The 13321-nt window shown below is 51.4% G+C and overlaps 1 protein-coding gene across 5 annotated transcripts in view; it reads left to right on the top strand.

Moving 5' to 3' along the window:
- Positions 1–13321, top strand: part of PDE4A (phosphodiesterase 4A) — a 52289-nt gene that overhangs the window by 12411 nt on the left and 26557 nt on the right. The window contains exon 1 of one of the 5 annotated variants that reach the window (XM_053583196.1): positions 3707–4138. The exons of 2 other annotated variants lie outside the window; for them this stretch is intronic. In XM_053583196.1, coding sequence (XP_053439171.1) covers positions 3906–4138 — 233 coding nt within the window. In that variant the 5' untranslated portion in view covers positions 3707–3905. Of the gene's footprint in view, positions 1–3706; positions 4139–13321 lie in introns of those variants that run through there. 2 more of the 5 variants (XM_053583200.1, XM_053583198.1) reach the window with 2 other exon arrangements.

A 13321-nucleotide genomic window follows, 5' to 3' on the forward strand; every position in this document is an offset into this window, starting at 1 on the left:
CAGAGCATGTTTCTCTCTAAGACTTAGTTTTCCCAACTGTAAAAATGGAGACAATAGTCCCACTTGAGGGTGTTTTGTGAGGATTAAATAAGATCATAGCTAGAGGTTGTCAGTGCACAGACAGCATTGTAAAAGGTTAGCTGCTGTCCTCATCATCATTGTCTCCACCTGTATCCTCTGGCCATTATAGTGACTTGCAGCCTTCAGAGGATGTTTTGTCAAATAATAACAACAGTAGCTAATATTCAGTGGATGCTTATTATGTGCAGCCATAGGGTGTGCAGTAGTATTATACCCAGTTTACAGCTGAGGAAAATGAGGCTCCTCAGTGAAATGAAGTGACTAGCCCAAGATCATATGGCCAGATTCAAGTCTAGCCTGCCTGACCCTACGCTCCATGGCATGCTAGTCAATAGCTACAGATGGAAACGTATTTCACAGAAATGAGAACCTAAAATAGATGTTTATCCCCCTTTTCTCTTTCTTTCTTTTTCTTTTGAGAGAGAGTCTCAAGCTTTCACCCTGGGTAGAGTACATCACAGCTCACAACAACCTCAGTGATTCTCTTGCCTCAGCCTCCCAAGTAGCTGGGACTACAGGAGCCTGCCACAATGCCTGGCTATTTTTTGGTTGCAGTTATCACTGTTGTTTAGTAGGCCCAGGCTGGACTCGAACCCACCAGCCTCGTTGTATGTGGCCTGTGCCCTACCGACTGAGCTATAGGCACCGCCCTCTTTCTTATTTAAAACAAGCATCTCGGGCGGCGCCTGTGGCTCAGTCAGTAAGGCGCCTGCCCCATATACCGAGGGTGGCAGGTTCAAACCCGGCCCCGGCCAAACTGCAACCAAAAAATAGCCGGGCGTTGAACTGGCGGGCGCCTGTAGTCCCAGCTACTTGGGAGGCTGAGGCAAGAGAATCGCTTAAGCCCAGGAGTTGGAGGTTGCTGTGAGCTGTGTGAGGCCATGGCACTCTACCGAGGGCCATAAAGTGAGACTCTGTCTCTACAAAAAAAAAAAAAAAAAAACAAGCATCTCTTTTTGTTGCAGTTTGGCTGGGGCCGGGTTTGAACCCGCCACCCTCAATGTATAGGCCCGGCGCCCTACTTACTGAGCCACAGGCACCACCAAAAAAATAACTGGCTGAATCACCTAAGCCCAAGAGCTGGAGGTTGCTGTGAGCTGTGACATCACGGCACTCTACCAAGGGCAATAAAGTGAGACTCTGTCTCTAAAAATAAATAAATTAATAAATTAATTAATTAATAACATTTAAATAAAAACAAGCATCTCCCCCTTCCCTAACTTCAAAAAGCTGCAGAGAGGTTGCGGTAACCTCTGGAATTATAACCACTTGCCTGGTTTTGTTTAGGGTCTTAACCTCTCTGAGTCTGTTCTCTCATCTGGGAAAGGGGATAACATATGCCCCAGAGGCTCCCAGGCTCCCAGTGGTTGGGCATGCAAAGCCACTGCTAGGGCCCCAGAAAAGCTCCCATCTGTATGTACTACTGTACAACCTTTAAGAAGGTTGGATTCTTTTTTTTTTTTTTTTAGAGACAGAGTCTCACTTTGTTGCCCTCAGTAGAGTGTATGGCATCACAGCTCACAGCAACCTCCAGCTCTTGGGCTTAGGCGATTCTCTTGCCTCGTCCTCCTGAGCCGTGGGAAGGTCGGATTCTTTTTTTTTTGAGATGGAGCCTCAAGCTCTCGCCCTGGATAGAGTGCAGTGGCATCACAGCTCATAGCAACCTCCAGCTCCTGGGTTTAGGTGATTCTCTTGCCTTAGCCTCCCGAGTGGTGGGAAGGTTGGATTCTTTTTTTTTGAGATGGAGCCTCAAGCTGTCACCCTGGGTAGAGTGCCGTGGCATCACAGCTCACAGCAACCTCCAACTCCTGGGCTCAAGCGATTCTCCTGCCTCTGCCTCCCACGTAGCAGGACTATAGGCACCTGCCATAACACCTGGCCATTATTTGGTTGCAGCCGTCATTGTTTGGTGGGCCCAGGCCGATTTGAACCCGCCATCTCAGGCGTATGTGGCTGGTGCCTTAGCCGCTTCAGCCACAGGCACTGAGCTGGAAGGTTGGATTCTTGTCACCACCTCATGAGCTGTAGCTATAGCACCCCAATTCTAAAAGGTGCCTCTGGGGTTCTAAGGAATGGCAGGATTTGGGGAAATGATCTTGGGGGTGTCCAGGGGCTGTTTGCATACTCATGATTCCTAGGGGTGTCTTAACAGTTATAAGGCCCATCTCAGGAATTGTGGTCAGCACTCTGGGTTGTCCCCATATTAATGATATAGGTGTATCATTAATACTGGCCTAGGGTGGGGGATTGTTTCAGGGGCTGTGGAGGAATCTAGTTGTGCCTGTGGGGCTTATGGGGGCATCCCAGGACTTTGGTGGCATCTGCATGGTTATAGGGGCATCTCCTCTGTCTGAAGTCACTCTGAGGTTGTGTTGGTTTTTTTTGTTGTTGTTGTTGTTGTTTTTGCAGTTTTTGGCCGGGGCTGGGTCTGAACCCACCACCTCTGGCATATGGGGCCAGCGCCCTACCCCTTTGAGCCACAGCCGCCATCCTGTTTTTTTTTTTGTTTGTTTTGTTTTGAGACAGAGTCTCAAACTATTGCCCAGTGTAGAGTGCTGTAGAGTCATAGTTCAAAGCAACCTCCAACTCCTGAGCTCAAGTGATCTTCTTGCCTCAGTTTTTCTACTTTTAGTAGGGATCTCTCTCTTGCTTAGGCTGGTCTTGAAGTCTTGAGCTCAAGCTATCCACCTGCATCAGCCTCCCAGAGTGCTGGGATTACAGGTGTGAGCCACGGAGCCCTAGCCTTTTTTTTTTTTTTTGAGACAGAGTCTCATTTTGCTGCCCTTGGTAGAGGCATCATAGCTTACAGCAACCTCAAACTCATGGGCTCAAGTGATCCTCTTGCCTCAGCCTCCAAGTAGCTGGGACTACAGGCTCCACAATGCCTGGCTATTTTTAGAGATGGGGTGTCGCTCTTGCTCAGGCTGGTCTTGAACTTGGGAGCTCAAGCAATCTACGGGCCTCAGCCTTCCAGAGTGCTAGGATTATAGGTTTGAGCCATCACACCTGGCCTGTGTTGGGGTTCTTGGCATGTATGGGGGCATCTCACAGGTGTTGCCAGAGCCACTCAGGGATTCAGGGATGACATTTGAGGAACAATGAAAGCCTTCTGGGGATCTGTGAAGGACTCTAGGATTTGGGCAGACTCACATATGGTCTGTGGAAATGGTTCTGGGCATGTGGGCAATTCTAGCAGTGTTCTGGGAGGTGATGGAGCTCTCTAGGAGTTTGGAACATTCGAGAAACTGTGGAGGGGGTCCTGGGATCTGAAGAGGTTTCTCTTGAGCTCTTACAGCATCCAGCGGTTTGTGGGTGCTGCTGGGTCCGTGGGATGTCTCAGAAACAATGAGGACATTACAATTGTGGGAACATCTGCTAAGTTATCTTTGGCTTGTGTGAGGAAGCCCAGGGATTTTAGGGGTCCCCTTGGGCTGTATAGGCATGTCTCAGGGACAGTGAGAGTTCTGTGGGACCATGGAGACACCGCTGAGGTATGTGAGGCCTCTTAATACCACAGGAAGTTTGTGGGCGCCCCCAGTGATTAGGGGCATTCTGGTGTTTGTGAAGATGCTTCAGGCTTTTGTGGGGACAACGGAGGGACTTCAGGGTGGCCCCAGGGTCTGCGGGGTAGTCCCTGCTCCAGCTCTGAGGATGCCCCAGGCCTGCCCCGCCCCGGGGGCGGCCCCAGCGCTAAGCCGGAAGGGCCGAGGAGGCCGGGCGGGGTGAGGCTCCGGCCCTGGGGCTGGGCGGGCGGCCTGCGTGGGCCGCTCGGGGCGGGCGGCACAGCTTCCCAGCGCCCGCCAAGGCGGGTCCGCCCCGAGGCCATGGCCCGGTCGCACGGCCTAGGCCGCATTCAGGAGCTGCAGCTGGAGGCCTTCCCGGCGGCGGCGGCCGAGGACGAGGCGTTCCTGCCCGAGCCCTCGGCCCAGACGGCGCCCTACCGTCCACGGTCACCGCCCTCCTCGCCCGTTTTCTTTGCCAACCCATCCCCGACTTTCCGCAGGCGCCTTCGGATTATCCGAAACTTCCAGGATTTTGGACGGCAGAGGTGGGCTGGGTAAGTGCCGCGCAGGTGGCGGCCGTATAGTTTCGAGTTTCCCCTGGTCACCAGGCGCGCCCTGGCGTCTGGGGTTCGTGGCTCACTCTCCACAGCCTCACTTTTCCTCTTTCATCACAGGGCATTGATAAAAATCAGCCCTGCCCCCTAGGGTTACAGGGAGACTTCTGATAGGGCATGCAGTAGGTGCTCAATATATGCCATGTCCTTCCCACTTCCTGTGCAAAGCTGAAGCTCCCGTCTCGATTTAGGGGAATGAGATTCACCTGCCATTCAGGCTGTCCTGGGAACATGTGTTCAGTTCTGTTGGCCTCAGTCTAACTGCCTGTGAAATGGGACCAGCAATATTGCCTTGCTCTGAGGCTGTGTCTGCGCATGCACCAGGCACCAAAGGCAAATGCAAGTTCTCTTCCTGGCGGGACTGGGGGTGGGATGCAGGAGCTAGAAGCCTAGGGGTGACAGGTCTGGAGTCCACATCTGGGTCTGGCTTTCCTGTGTCTGTTTAACCTGGATGGGCGGGTTAGCGACCCTAAGGTGTGCAAGGGCATCTCTTCTTTACTCTCCTCACACACTTGTTTAGGAGCGAGTTCAGAGATAGGCTGGGGACAAGGTACTGCAGGCTCTGCTGCTGCCAAGCTAGGACTGGGTCCAATGCCTGCCCTAGGGAAAAGATGGGGACAGGGAAGAAGAGGAGGAGGAGCCAGGGCCTTTGGGAGCCCCTTAGGTGTTGGGGTAAACCATTGCCTCTCTCCTGGTCTCTCTGTGTCTCTGTCCCCACTTCCCTGTCTCCCCCTCTCACCTCTCAGTTACACCTGCCCGCAGTGCTCGGATTTTGTCAACCTGTAGCACTCTGCGGGGACTCTTCTCTGAGATCATATACCTAGAGCCAGCTTGTCTGACATCAGGGCAGGTAGGAGGGGAGGCAGGGCCATAGGAGGTGGTGGAGGGAGTGGGGGAATGGCCGGGAGCTAGGAAACTGGAGCCTCTGGCATCCCTCTACCCCTGCAAGAGGGAGGTGGCAAGCAGAAAGTGTGTACCCAGTTCTGCAAGACCCCTGCTGGGGGAGGTGTGCTTGGAGCCCTTGCGCTCAGCTATCCTCTCTACTGCCAAGCAGCCTGGGGGCTGTCCCTAACGGGGTCACTAGGAGGGTGGAGGCAAGTGTGTAGGCAGCGCACCAGCAGCAGCCACAGACACCTTGGGTTTGGCAAGCAGGGCATGCCACACTGTCCTGCCGTCTTCCTCATGCCTGCCCTGACTGCGCTTGGCTCCCATGCGCTCTAGTGCAACACCCTGGGCCTGCCCCCTGCTTTGGCACTGCCCCCCATGGGCACTGAGTCCCTGACCCACTTCTTCAACGATGAGGACACCCGTCTGCACCCTCTGGGCAGATTTGTCAGGTGGGTGGCCCATGGCCAGTCCCTTCCTTTACAACAGGAGGGAACTGGCAGCACTGTGGGGGCTTTGAATCCATCTTAGGGCAAACTCTCACTGGCTTCTAGGGTCTGGCTTGGGCCTCACCCCATTCCCTAGTCCTAGAGGTCTGGGTACTGCTGAGGACTTCCTGAATGTGGCAACCTCCAAAGAGGATACTGAATACTGCCCTGATCCTGTCTATCCAAGGTGGGATCCCTTCACCTTATTTTGTACCCCTAGACCTGGGCTACTTATAGTCTTGCACCTTGGAAGCAGTTATAGGTATCCAGCGTCACCTAGTCTCCACTCCTAGGCCACTGGCCTGGAGCCAGTCCTAGCTGGGGCCATGTGGCCTTTAAGTTCTCAGAATTGTCAGGTCTCCAGCACAGACACACGCCTTCCACATACATAGCCACACACAGGGCAATTGAGGTCACCTGGTGTTTACTGTCCTAGGTTTGGGTCTCCTGGCTGGTGGAGGCACCAAGAGTACTCTACAGTTGACTCATGGCCACACACAGACTGCAGCACCCTGGCCCACCCGTCAAACAACCTTGTCTGCGCTGTGCTCTCTGGTTTGGGAAGATACTGTCACTGATACACACACCCAAGCCCCACACACAACCCTGCAGGCCACACTCCCGCCTATACCCAGACACATACAGGAACACACCTCATACCAATTCGGGGGTCAGAGATAATCACAGCATCCATACAGCACACTCTCACAAGGTCACACAGACTCAGAAACACACTAACCCAGGCACACATGAACCCCCAGAGCCCTCTCATACACACAGACATACAATGCCCCACAGACACACAGGTGCCCCCCAGGCACACAGACCTCCTCTTTGCCCGGACTCCTACACACCAAGCTTCCTAGCACACCCAGGCCCCCAAACAGCTGTTTCTCCTGCCTAGGAGACACACACCAGCATCTGCTCTCAACCTGCCTGTGACCTTCACAAAGCAAATGCCAGGCCTTTTCCATTAAGGCTGCCTGGCACCTCCTGTGTGTGAGTCAGGTGGAGAGGCACAGGGATTCCAGGGAGACACCAGGCCTCCCTTCCCTGTTTATCTGTCCTGAGGGGAGACAGACACTTAGTCCAGCTGTGTAGCTCAGCCACCCAGGTTCAAATCCACGTTCTCCCACTAATAACGCAGTTATTCACTCTTTCTGTGCCTTGGTTTCTTTGTCTAGAGTATGGTGCATTAATTCGTGTCCAAGCATGTGTGGCATTCAATAACAGTTGGCAACATTCATTGTTATTATAATCTTTACCAACTGTGTTCCTTCCCCTGCCCATACCCCACACATCCATCCTAGCTTGTTTGTTTCCCATTGGTCCCTGCAGCAGAAGTCTCCAAGGCCTAGGTTGCCTCTGGGCTGCACAGTCCTCCAGAGGCTCAGTTTGATTCTTAGGGAGCCCAGGTGGGTAGACTTAGGGACCCCATAGAGGTAGAAGCAGGTAGCAAGTTTGAAAGTGCCACCAAGTGGTCAATCTGCTTGAAATGAAGTCTTGACCACCTTGGATGGAGTGTCTAGGCGCTTGGCTGTAATGTCAGGCTGTCAGCTGCCTCTGAGTGTGGTTTGTGGCTTTGCATTCCATTGGGATGTCACCAGAGCAGCCTTCAGCCTGCTCTGCCACAATCAGTGGCAGGCTAGGGAGGGAGCACTCTCTGTGGCCCAGGGATCTGATTCTTGGAGATAGCTGAGACACCACCTCCCAACTCCCAGGCCACAAACTTCTCCTCTCTTCCCTCCCTTAGCCCAGGGGACATCCTCCTGAAACACAAAGAGCAGGGCTGCAAGGAGTGTGTCCTCTTATCATCCATTCCTCTGGGCTCCCACTGATGTGAGCTGAAGTCCCCTGGGCTTGGTATATATGCCAGCCTTGCTAGCTGAGCACCTTCCCTAAACTGTAGCTTAAGTTCCTAGGCAGATTAGGGGGTGGTCTTCTTTTTTTTTTGTAGTTGTTGTTGAGACAGAGTCTCACTATGTTGCCCTCGGTAGAGTGCCGTGGCATCATAGCTCATAGCAACCTCAAAACTCCTGGGTTTAAGCGATTCCCTTGCCTCAGCCTCCCAAATAGCTGGGACTACAGGCACCTGCCATAATACCCAGCTATTTTTTTCTGCAGTTGTTGCTTAGCTGGCCTGGGCTGGGTTTGAACCCACCAGTCTTGGTGTATATGGCTGTGCCGTAACCACTGTGCTATGGGTGCCAAGGCTGGGGGTGGGGGGTGGTCTTCTGTATATTCCCGTCCCCTCCCCTGGAGCCAAAAAAATCTACTTTGGGTCTTAGGAGACAGGACATGGTTCTGTCTCCGGCAATGAGGGCACCAACCCCTTGCAGTGCCTCTGTGACTCTGTGTCTTCCTGGAATAGGGATGTTAACAGAATCACCTCATAGAAGAGGTTGGAGACATAAATGGATTCATATACCTCAATAGAGCCAGGCACATAGTAGGAACTTCGTAATGTCTTGTTTTTATTACTATATGCCTAAAAGGAGTCTAACATGGCACCTGGTACACATTAGGTGCTAAATAAATGGGCATAATCATCAAAGGCCCAAGCTGGTGATCTCTCAATATTTCACCCTGGGTTTTTTTGTGTGGTCTTTTTTTTTTTTTTTTTTTTTTTTTTTGAGTCTTACCATGTTGCCCTTGGTAAAGTGCTATGATGTCACAGCTCACAGCAACCTCAAACTCTTGGGCTTAAGTGATTTTCATGTCCCAGCCTCCCAAGTAGCTGGGGCTACAGGAACCTGCCACAACACCCAGCTACTTTTTTTTTTCTTTGCAGTTGTCATTGTTGGTTAGCTGGTCCAGGCTGGGCTTAAACCCACCAGCCTCGGTGCATTTGGCTGGTGCCGTAACCACTGTGCCACGGGTGCTGAGATTACTTTTTTTTTTTTTTTCCAGTTTTTGGCCATGGTTGGGTTTGAACCCACCACCTACAGCAGATGGGGCCAGCACCCTACTCCTTAGGGCCACAGGCACTGCCCCAAGTCTCACTTTTTCACTCTGGGTAGAGTGCCATGGCATCATAGTTCAAAGCAACCTCAAAATCTTGGGCTTAAATAATCCTCTTGCCTCAGCCTCCCCAATAGCTGGGACTATAGGTGTCCACCACAGTGCCTGATTAGTTTTTCTTTAGTAGAGATGAGGTCTTGCTCTTGCTCAGGCTGGTCTGGAACTTCTGAGCTCAAAAATCTACTCACCTCAGCCTCCCAGAGTGGTAGGATTACAGGCTTGATCCATTACTCCCACCCTTAATTTACTTTTAAAACTAATATATAGTCAAATTTAAAGGTTTAGTACACATTCTTTTTATTTATTTATTTATTTATTTATTTATTATTTATTTTTTTTTGGCCGGGGCTGGGTCTGAACCTGCCACCTCCGGCATATGGGACCGGCGCCCTACCCCTTGAGCCACAGGCGCCGCCCCACATTCTTTTTTTTTTAAGAGACACAGTCTCACTTTGTTGCCCTCGGTAGAGTGCCATGGCGTGTCACAGCTCATAGCAACCTCCAACTCCTGGGCTTAGGTGATTCTCTTGCCTCAGCCTCCTGAGTAGCTGGGACTACAGGTGCCCGCCTTTAGTATACATTCTTTTTTATTTGTTTAAGATGGAAATCTCACTATGTTGCCCAGGCTGGTTTTGAACCCCTGGCCTGAAGTGATCTTTCCAATTTAGCCTCCTGAGTAGCTGGGATTACAGGCTTGAGGCACTGTACCCAGGTTAGTATATATTCTATGAAGTTGGTATTTTTTAACTGTAGAAAAATATACATAACAAAATTTACCATTTTAGTTGTTTTTTTAGTATATAGTTCAGTGGCATTAAGTATAAAAAATTTAAAAATTGGCTCTGCGCCTATGGCTCAAGCGGCTAAGGTGCCAGCCACATACATCTGAGCTGGCAGGTTCGAATTCAGCCTGGGCCCGCCAAACAACAATGACGGCTGCAACCAAAAAATAGCTGGGCGTTGTGGCAGGTGCCTGTAGTCCCAGCTACTTGAGAGGTGGAGGCAAGAGAATCTTTTGAGCCCAGGAGTTAGAGGTTGCTGTGAGCTATGATGCCATGGTACTCTACCCAAAGTTAAAAATTAACGGCCAGGTATGCCAGCTAATACCTATAATCCTACCCTGTTTCCCCGAAAATAAGACAGTGTCTTATATTAAGGTATGCTCCCAAAGATGCGCTAGGTCTTATTTTCAGGGGACATCTTATCTTTCCTGTGAGTAGGTCTTATTTTCGGAGATGTCTTATTTTCGGAGGATGTCTTATTTTCAGGGAAACAGGTAGTACTCTGGAAGACTGAGGCAGGTGGATTGCTTGAGCTCAAGGTGGATTGCTTGAGTTCAAGAGTTCAAGTCCTGGGCGGCGCCTGTGGCTCAGTGAGTAGGGCGCCGGCCCCATATGCCGAGGGTGGCGGGTTCAAACCAAGCCCCGGCCAAACTGCAACAACAACAACAAAAAATAGCCGGGCGTTGTGGCGGGCGCCTGTAGTCCCAGCTGCTCGGGAGGCCGAGGCAAGAGAATCGTGTAAGCCCAAGAGTTAGAGGTTGCTGTGAGCCGTGTGATGCCACAGCACTCTACCGAGGGCAGTACAGTGAGACTGTGTCTCTACAAAAAAAAAAAAAAAGAGTTCAAGTCCTTTTTATTTATTATTTTTTTTTTCACGCGGCTCACAGCAACCTCTAACTCTTGGGCTTACGCGATTCTCTTGCCTCAGCCTCCCGAGCAGCTGGGACTACAGGCACCTGCCACAACGCCTGGCTATTTTTTTGTTGCAGTTTGGCCAGGGCTGGGTTTGAACCCGCCACCCTCGGCATATGGGGCCAGCGCCCTACTCACTGAGCCACAGGCGCCCTACTCACTGAGCCACAGGCGCCACCCAGAGTTCAAGTCCTTTTAACACTGAATGGTCTTGGCTCGGCTTCTGTAGCACAGGAAGTGGTTATGGTCCCAGCCATATATACCTAGGCTGATGGGTTTGAACCCGGCCCGGGCCAGATAAACAACAGTGACAACTGCAACAACAAAAAATAGCCAGGCATCGTGGCAGGCACCTATAGTCCCAGCTACTTGGGATGCTGAGGCAAGAGAATTGTTTGAGCACAAGAGTTTGAGGTTGCTGTGAGCTTTGACACCACAGCACTCTACTGAGGGCAACATAGTGAGACTATCTCAAAAAAAAAAAAAAAAAAGGCTCAGTGCTGTGGCTCAAGCAGCTAAGGTACCAGACACATACACCTGAGCTGGCCGGTTTGAATCCAGCCCGGCCTGTCAAAACAACAATGATAGCTGCAGCCAAAAAATAGCTAGGTGTTGTGGCAGGCACCTGTAGTCCCGGCTACTTGGGAGGCAGAGGCAGGAGAATCACTTGAGCCCAGGAGTTGGAGGTTGCTGTGAGCTGTGATGCCACAGCACTCTACCCAGGGTGACAGCTTGAGGCTCTGTCTCAAAAAAAAAAAAAAAAAATACCACCAGGGGTGGTGCCTGTAGCTCAGTGGGTAGGGCGCTGGCCCCATATACCAAGGGTGGCGGGTTCAAACCGCCCCGGCCAAACTGCAACAAAGAAATACCTGGGGGCGGCGCCTGTGGCTCAGTGAGTAGGGCACCGGCCCCATATGCTGAGGGTGGCGGGTTCGGACCCAGCCCCAGCCAAACTGCAACAGAAAAATAGCTGGGCGTTGCAGCGGGCGCCTGTAGTCCCAGCTGCTCGGGAGGCTGAGGCAAGAGAATCGCGTAAGCCCAAGAGTTAGAGGTTGCTGTGAGCCGTGTGACGCCACGGCACTCTACCCTAGGGCGGTATAGTGAGACTCTGTCTCTACAAAAAATATAAAATAAATAAATACCTGGGGGTGGCGCCTGTGGCTCAAGGAGTAGGGCGCCAGTCCCATATGCTGGAGGTGGTGGGTTCAAACCCAGCCCCGGCCAAAAACCACAAAAATAAAAAAGAAAAAAAAAATACCTGGACATTGTGGCGGGCACCTGTAGTACCAGCTACTCGGGAGGCTGAGGCAACAGAATCACCTAAGCTCAGGAGTTGGAGGTTGCTGTGAGCTGTGTGATGTCAGGGCACTCTACCCAGGGCGATAAAGTGAGACTCTGCCTCAAAAACAAAAAAACAAAAAACCCCAAGAAAAAACCCCACTGAATGGTCTTGGGGATTAGACTGGCCAGTAGATCAGGCTCTGTCGTGAGTGGGTGTGAGGGGAAAGGAAGAGAGGATAGGAACTCCCTTTCTCCTGTTTCTAATCCTATTTATTGAGAGTCCAAGATTTTATTGGAATGGTTCCTCTGCTAAGAAATAATTTTTTTTTTTTTTTGGCCGGGGCTGGGCTTGAACCCGCCACCTCTAGCATATGGGGCCAGTGCCCTACTTCTTTGAGCCACAGGCATTGCCCCTAAGAAATAAATTTTAAATCTCCTTGACCAAGACAGCAATACCAGGGTGGTGCCTGTGTCTCAGTAGGTGGGTAGGGCGCTGGCCCCATATATGGAGTGTGGCGGGTTCAAACCCTGCCCCAGCCAAATTGCAACAACAAAAAAAAGAATAGCTGGGCGTTGTGGTGGGCGCCTATAGCCCCCGCTACTCCGGAGGCTGAGGCAAGAGAATGGCCTAAGCCCAGGAGTTGGAGGTTGCTGTGAGCTGTGTGACGCCACGGCACTCTACCGAGGGTGATGGAGTGCAAAAAAAAAGACAGCAATACCAGCTTTCTTATACTGAATCTTTTTCTTCTGGGCCAGTCCTAGGAAACAGAAAGACTTCACAGACCTAATTTTTTTTTTTTTTCTTTTGGAGACAGAGCCTCAACTGTTGCCCTGGGTAGAGTGCTGTGGCATCACAGCTCACAGCCACCTCCAACTCCTGAGCTCAGGTGATTCTTCTGCCTCCGCTTCCCAAGTAGCTAGGACTACAGGTGCCCGCCACAACGCCTGGCTATTTTTTCGTTGCAGCCATCATTGTTGTTTGGCAGCCCGGGCTGGATTCAAACCTGCCAGCTCAGGTGTATGTGGCTGATGCCTTAGCCTCTTGAGCCACAGGCTCCTGCCTCACAGACCTAATTTTACGAGTGAAGAAAACTAAGGCTCAGATTGGAGAGTGATTAGCTCTTAAGAACACATCAAGATCAGAACTGGGGCTTGGTGCCCATTGCTCAGTGGTTGGGGCACCGGCCACATGTACCAAAGCTGGCAGGTTTGAACCTGACCCGGGCCTGCTAACCAATGACAACTACAACAAAAAATAGTCAGGCATTGTGGTGGGCGCCTGTAGTCCCAGCTATCTGGGAGGCTAAGGCAAGAGAATTGCTTAAGCCCAAGAGTTTGAGGTTGCTGTGAGCTGTGACTCCCCGACATAGTGAGACTCTGTCTCAAAAAAAAAAAAAAAAAAACCTCTGGCCTGAGCCCCCGAAAACCGCCCCTTCACCCCTCAACTTGCCTGTTTCTGGAACTCAGAGTCTGACTCCCCTCCCTCTACAGGAGCCCTACTCTGGACGGCACTCTCTCTGCTAATAAAATACCTTTGTGACAGCTAAAAAAAAAAAAAAAAAGGCTTGGTGCCTGTAGCTTAGTGGCTAGGGTGCCAGCCACATACACCAGAGCTGGCGGGTTCAAATCTAGCCTGGGCCTGCCAAACAACAATGACAACTACAACCAAAAAATAGCCGGGCATTGTGGGGGCGCCTAGCTACTTGGGAGGCTGAGGCAAGAGAATCAGTTAAGCCCAAGAGTTTGAGGTTGCT

Source organism: Nycticebus coucang, chromosome 3 (assembly GCF_027406575.1).
Source record: "Nycticebus coucang isolate mNycCou1 chromosome 3, mNycCou1.pri, whole genome shotgun sequence".
In the NCBI taxonomy this organism is placed as follows: domain Eukaryota; kingdom Metazoa; phylum Chordata; class Mammalia; order Primates; family Lorisidae; genus Nycticebus; species Nycticebus coucang.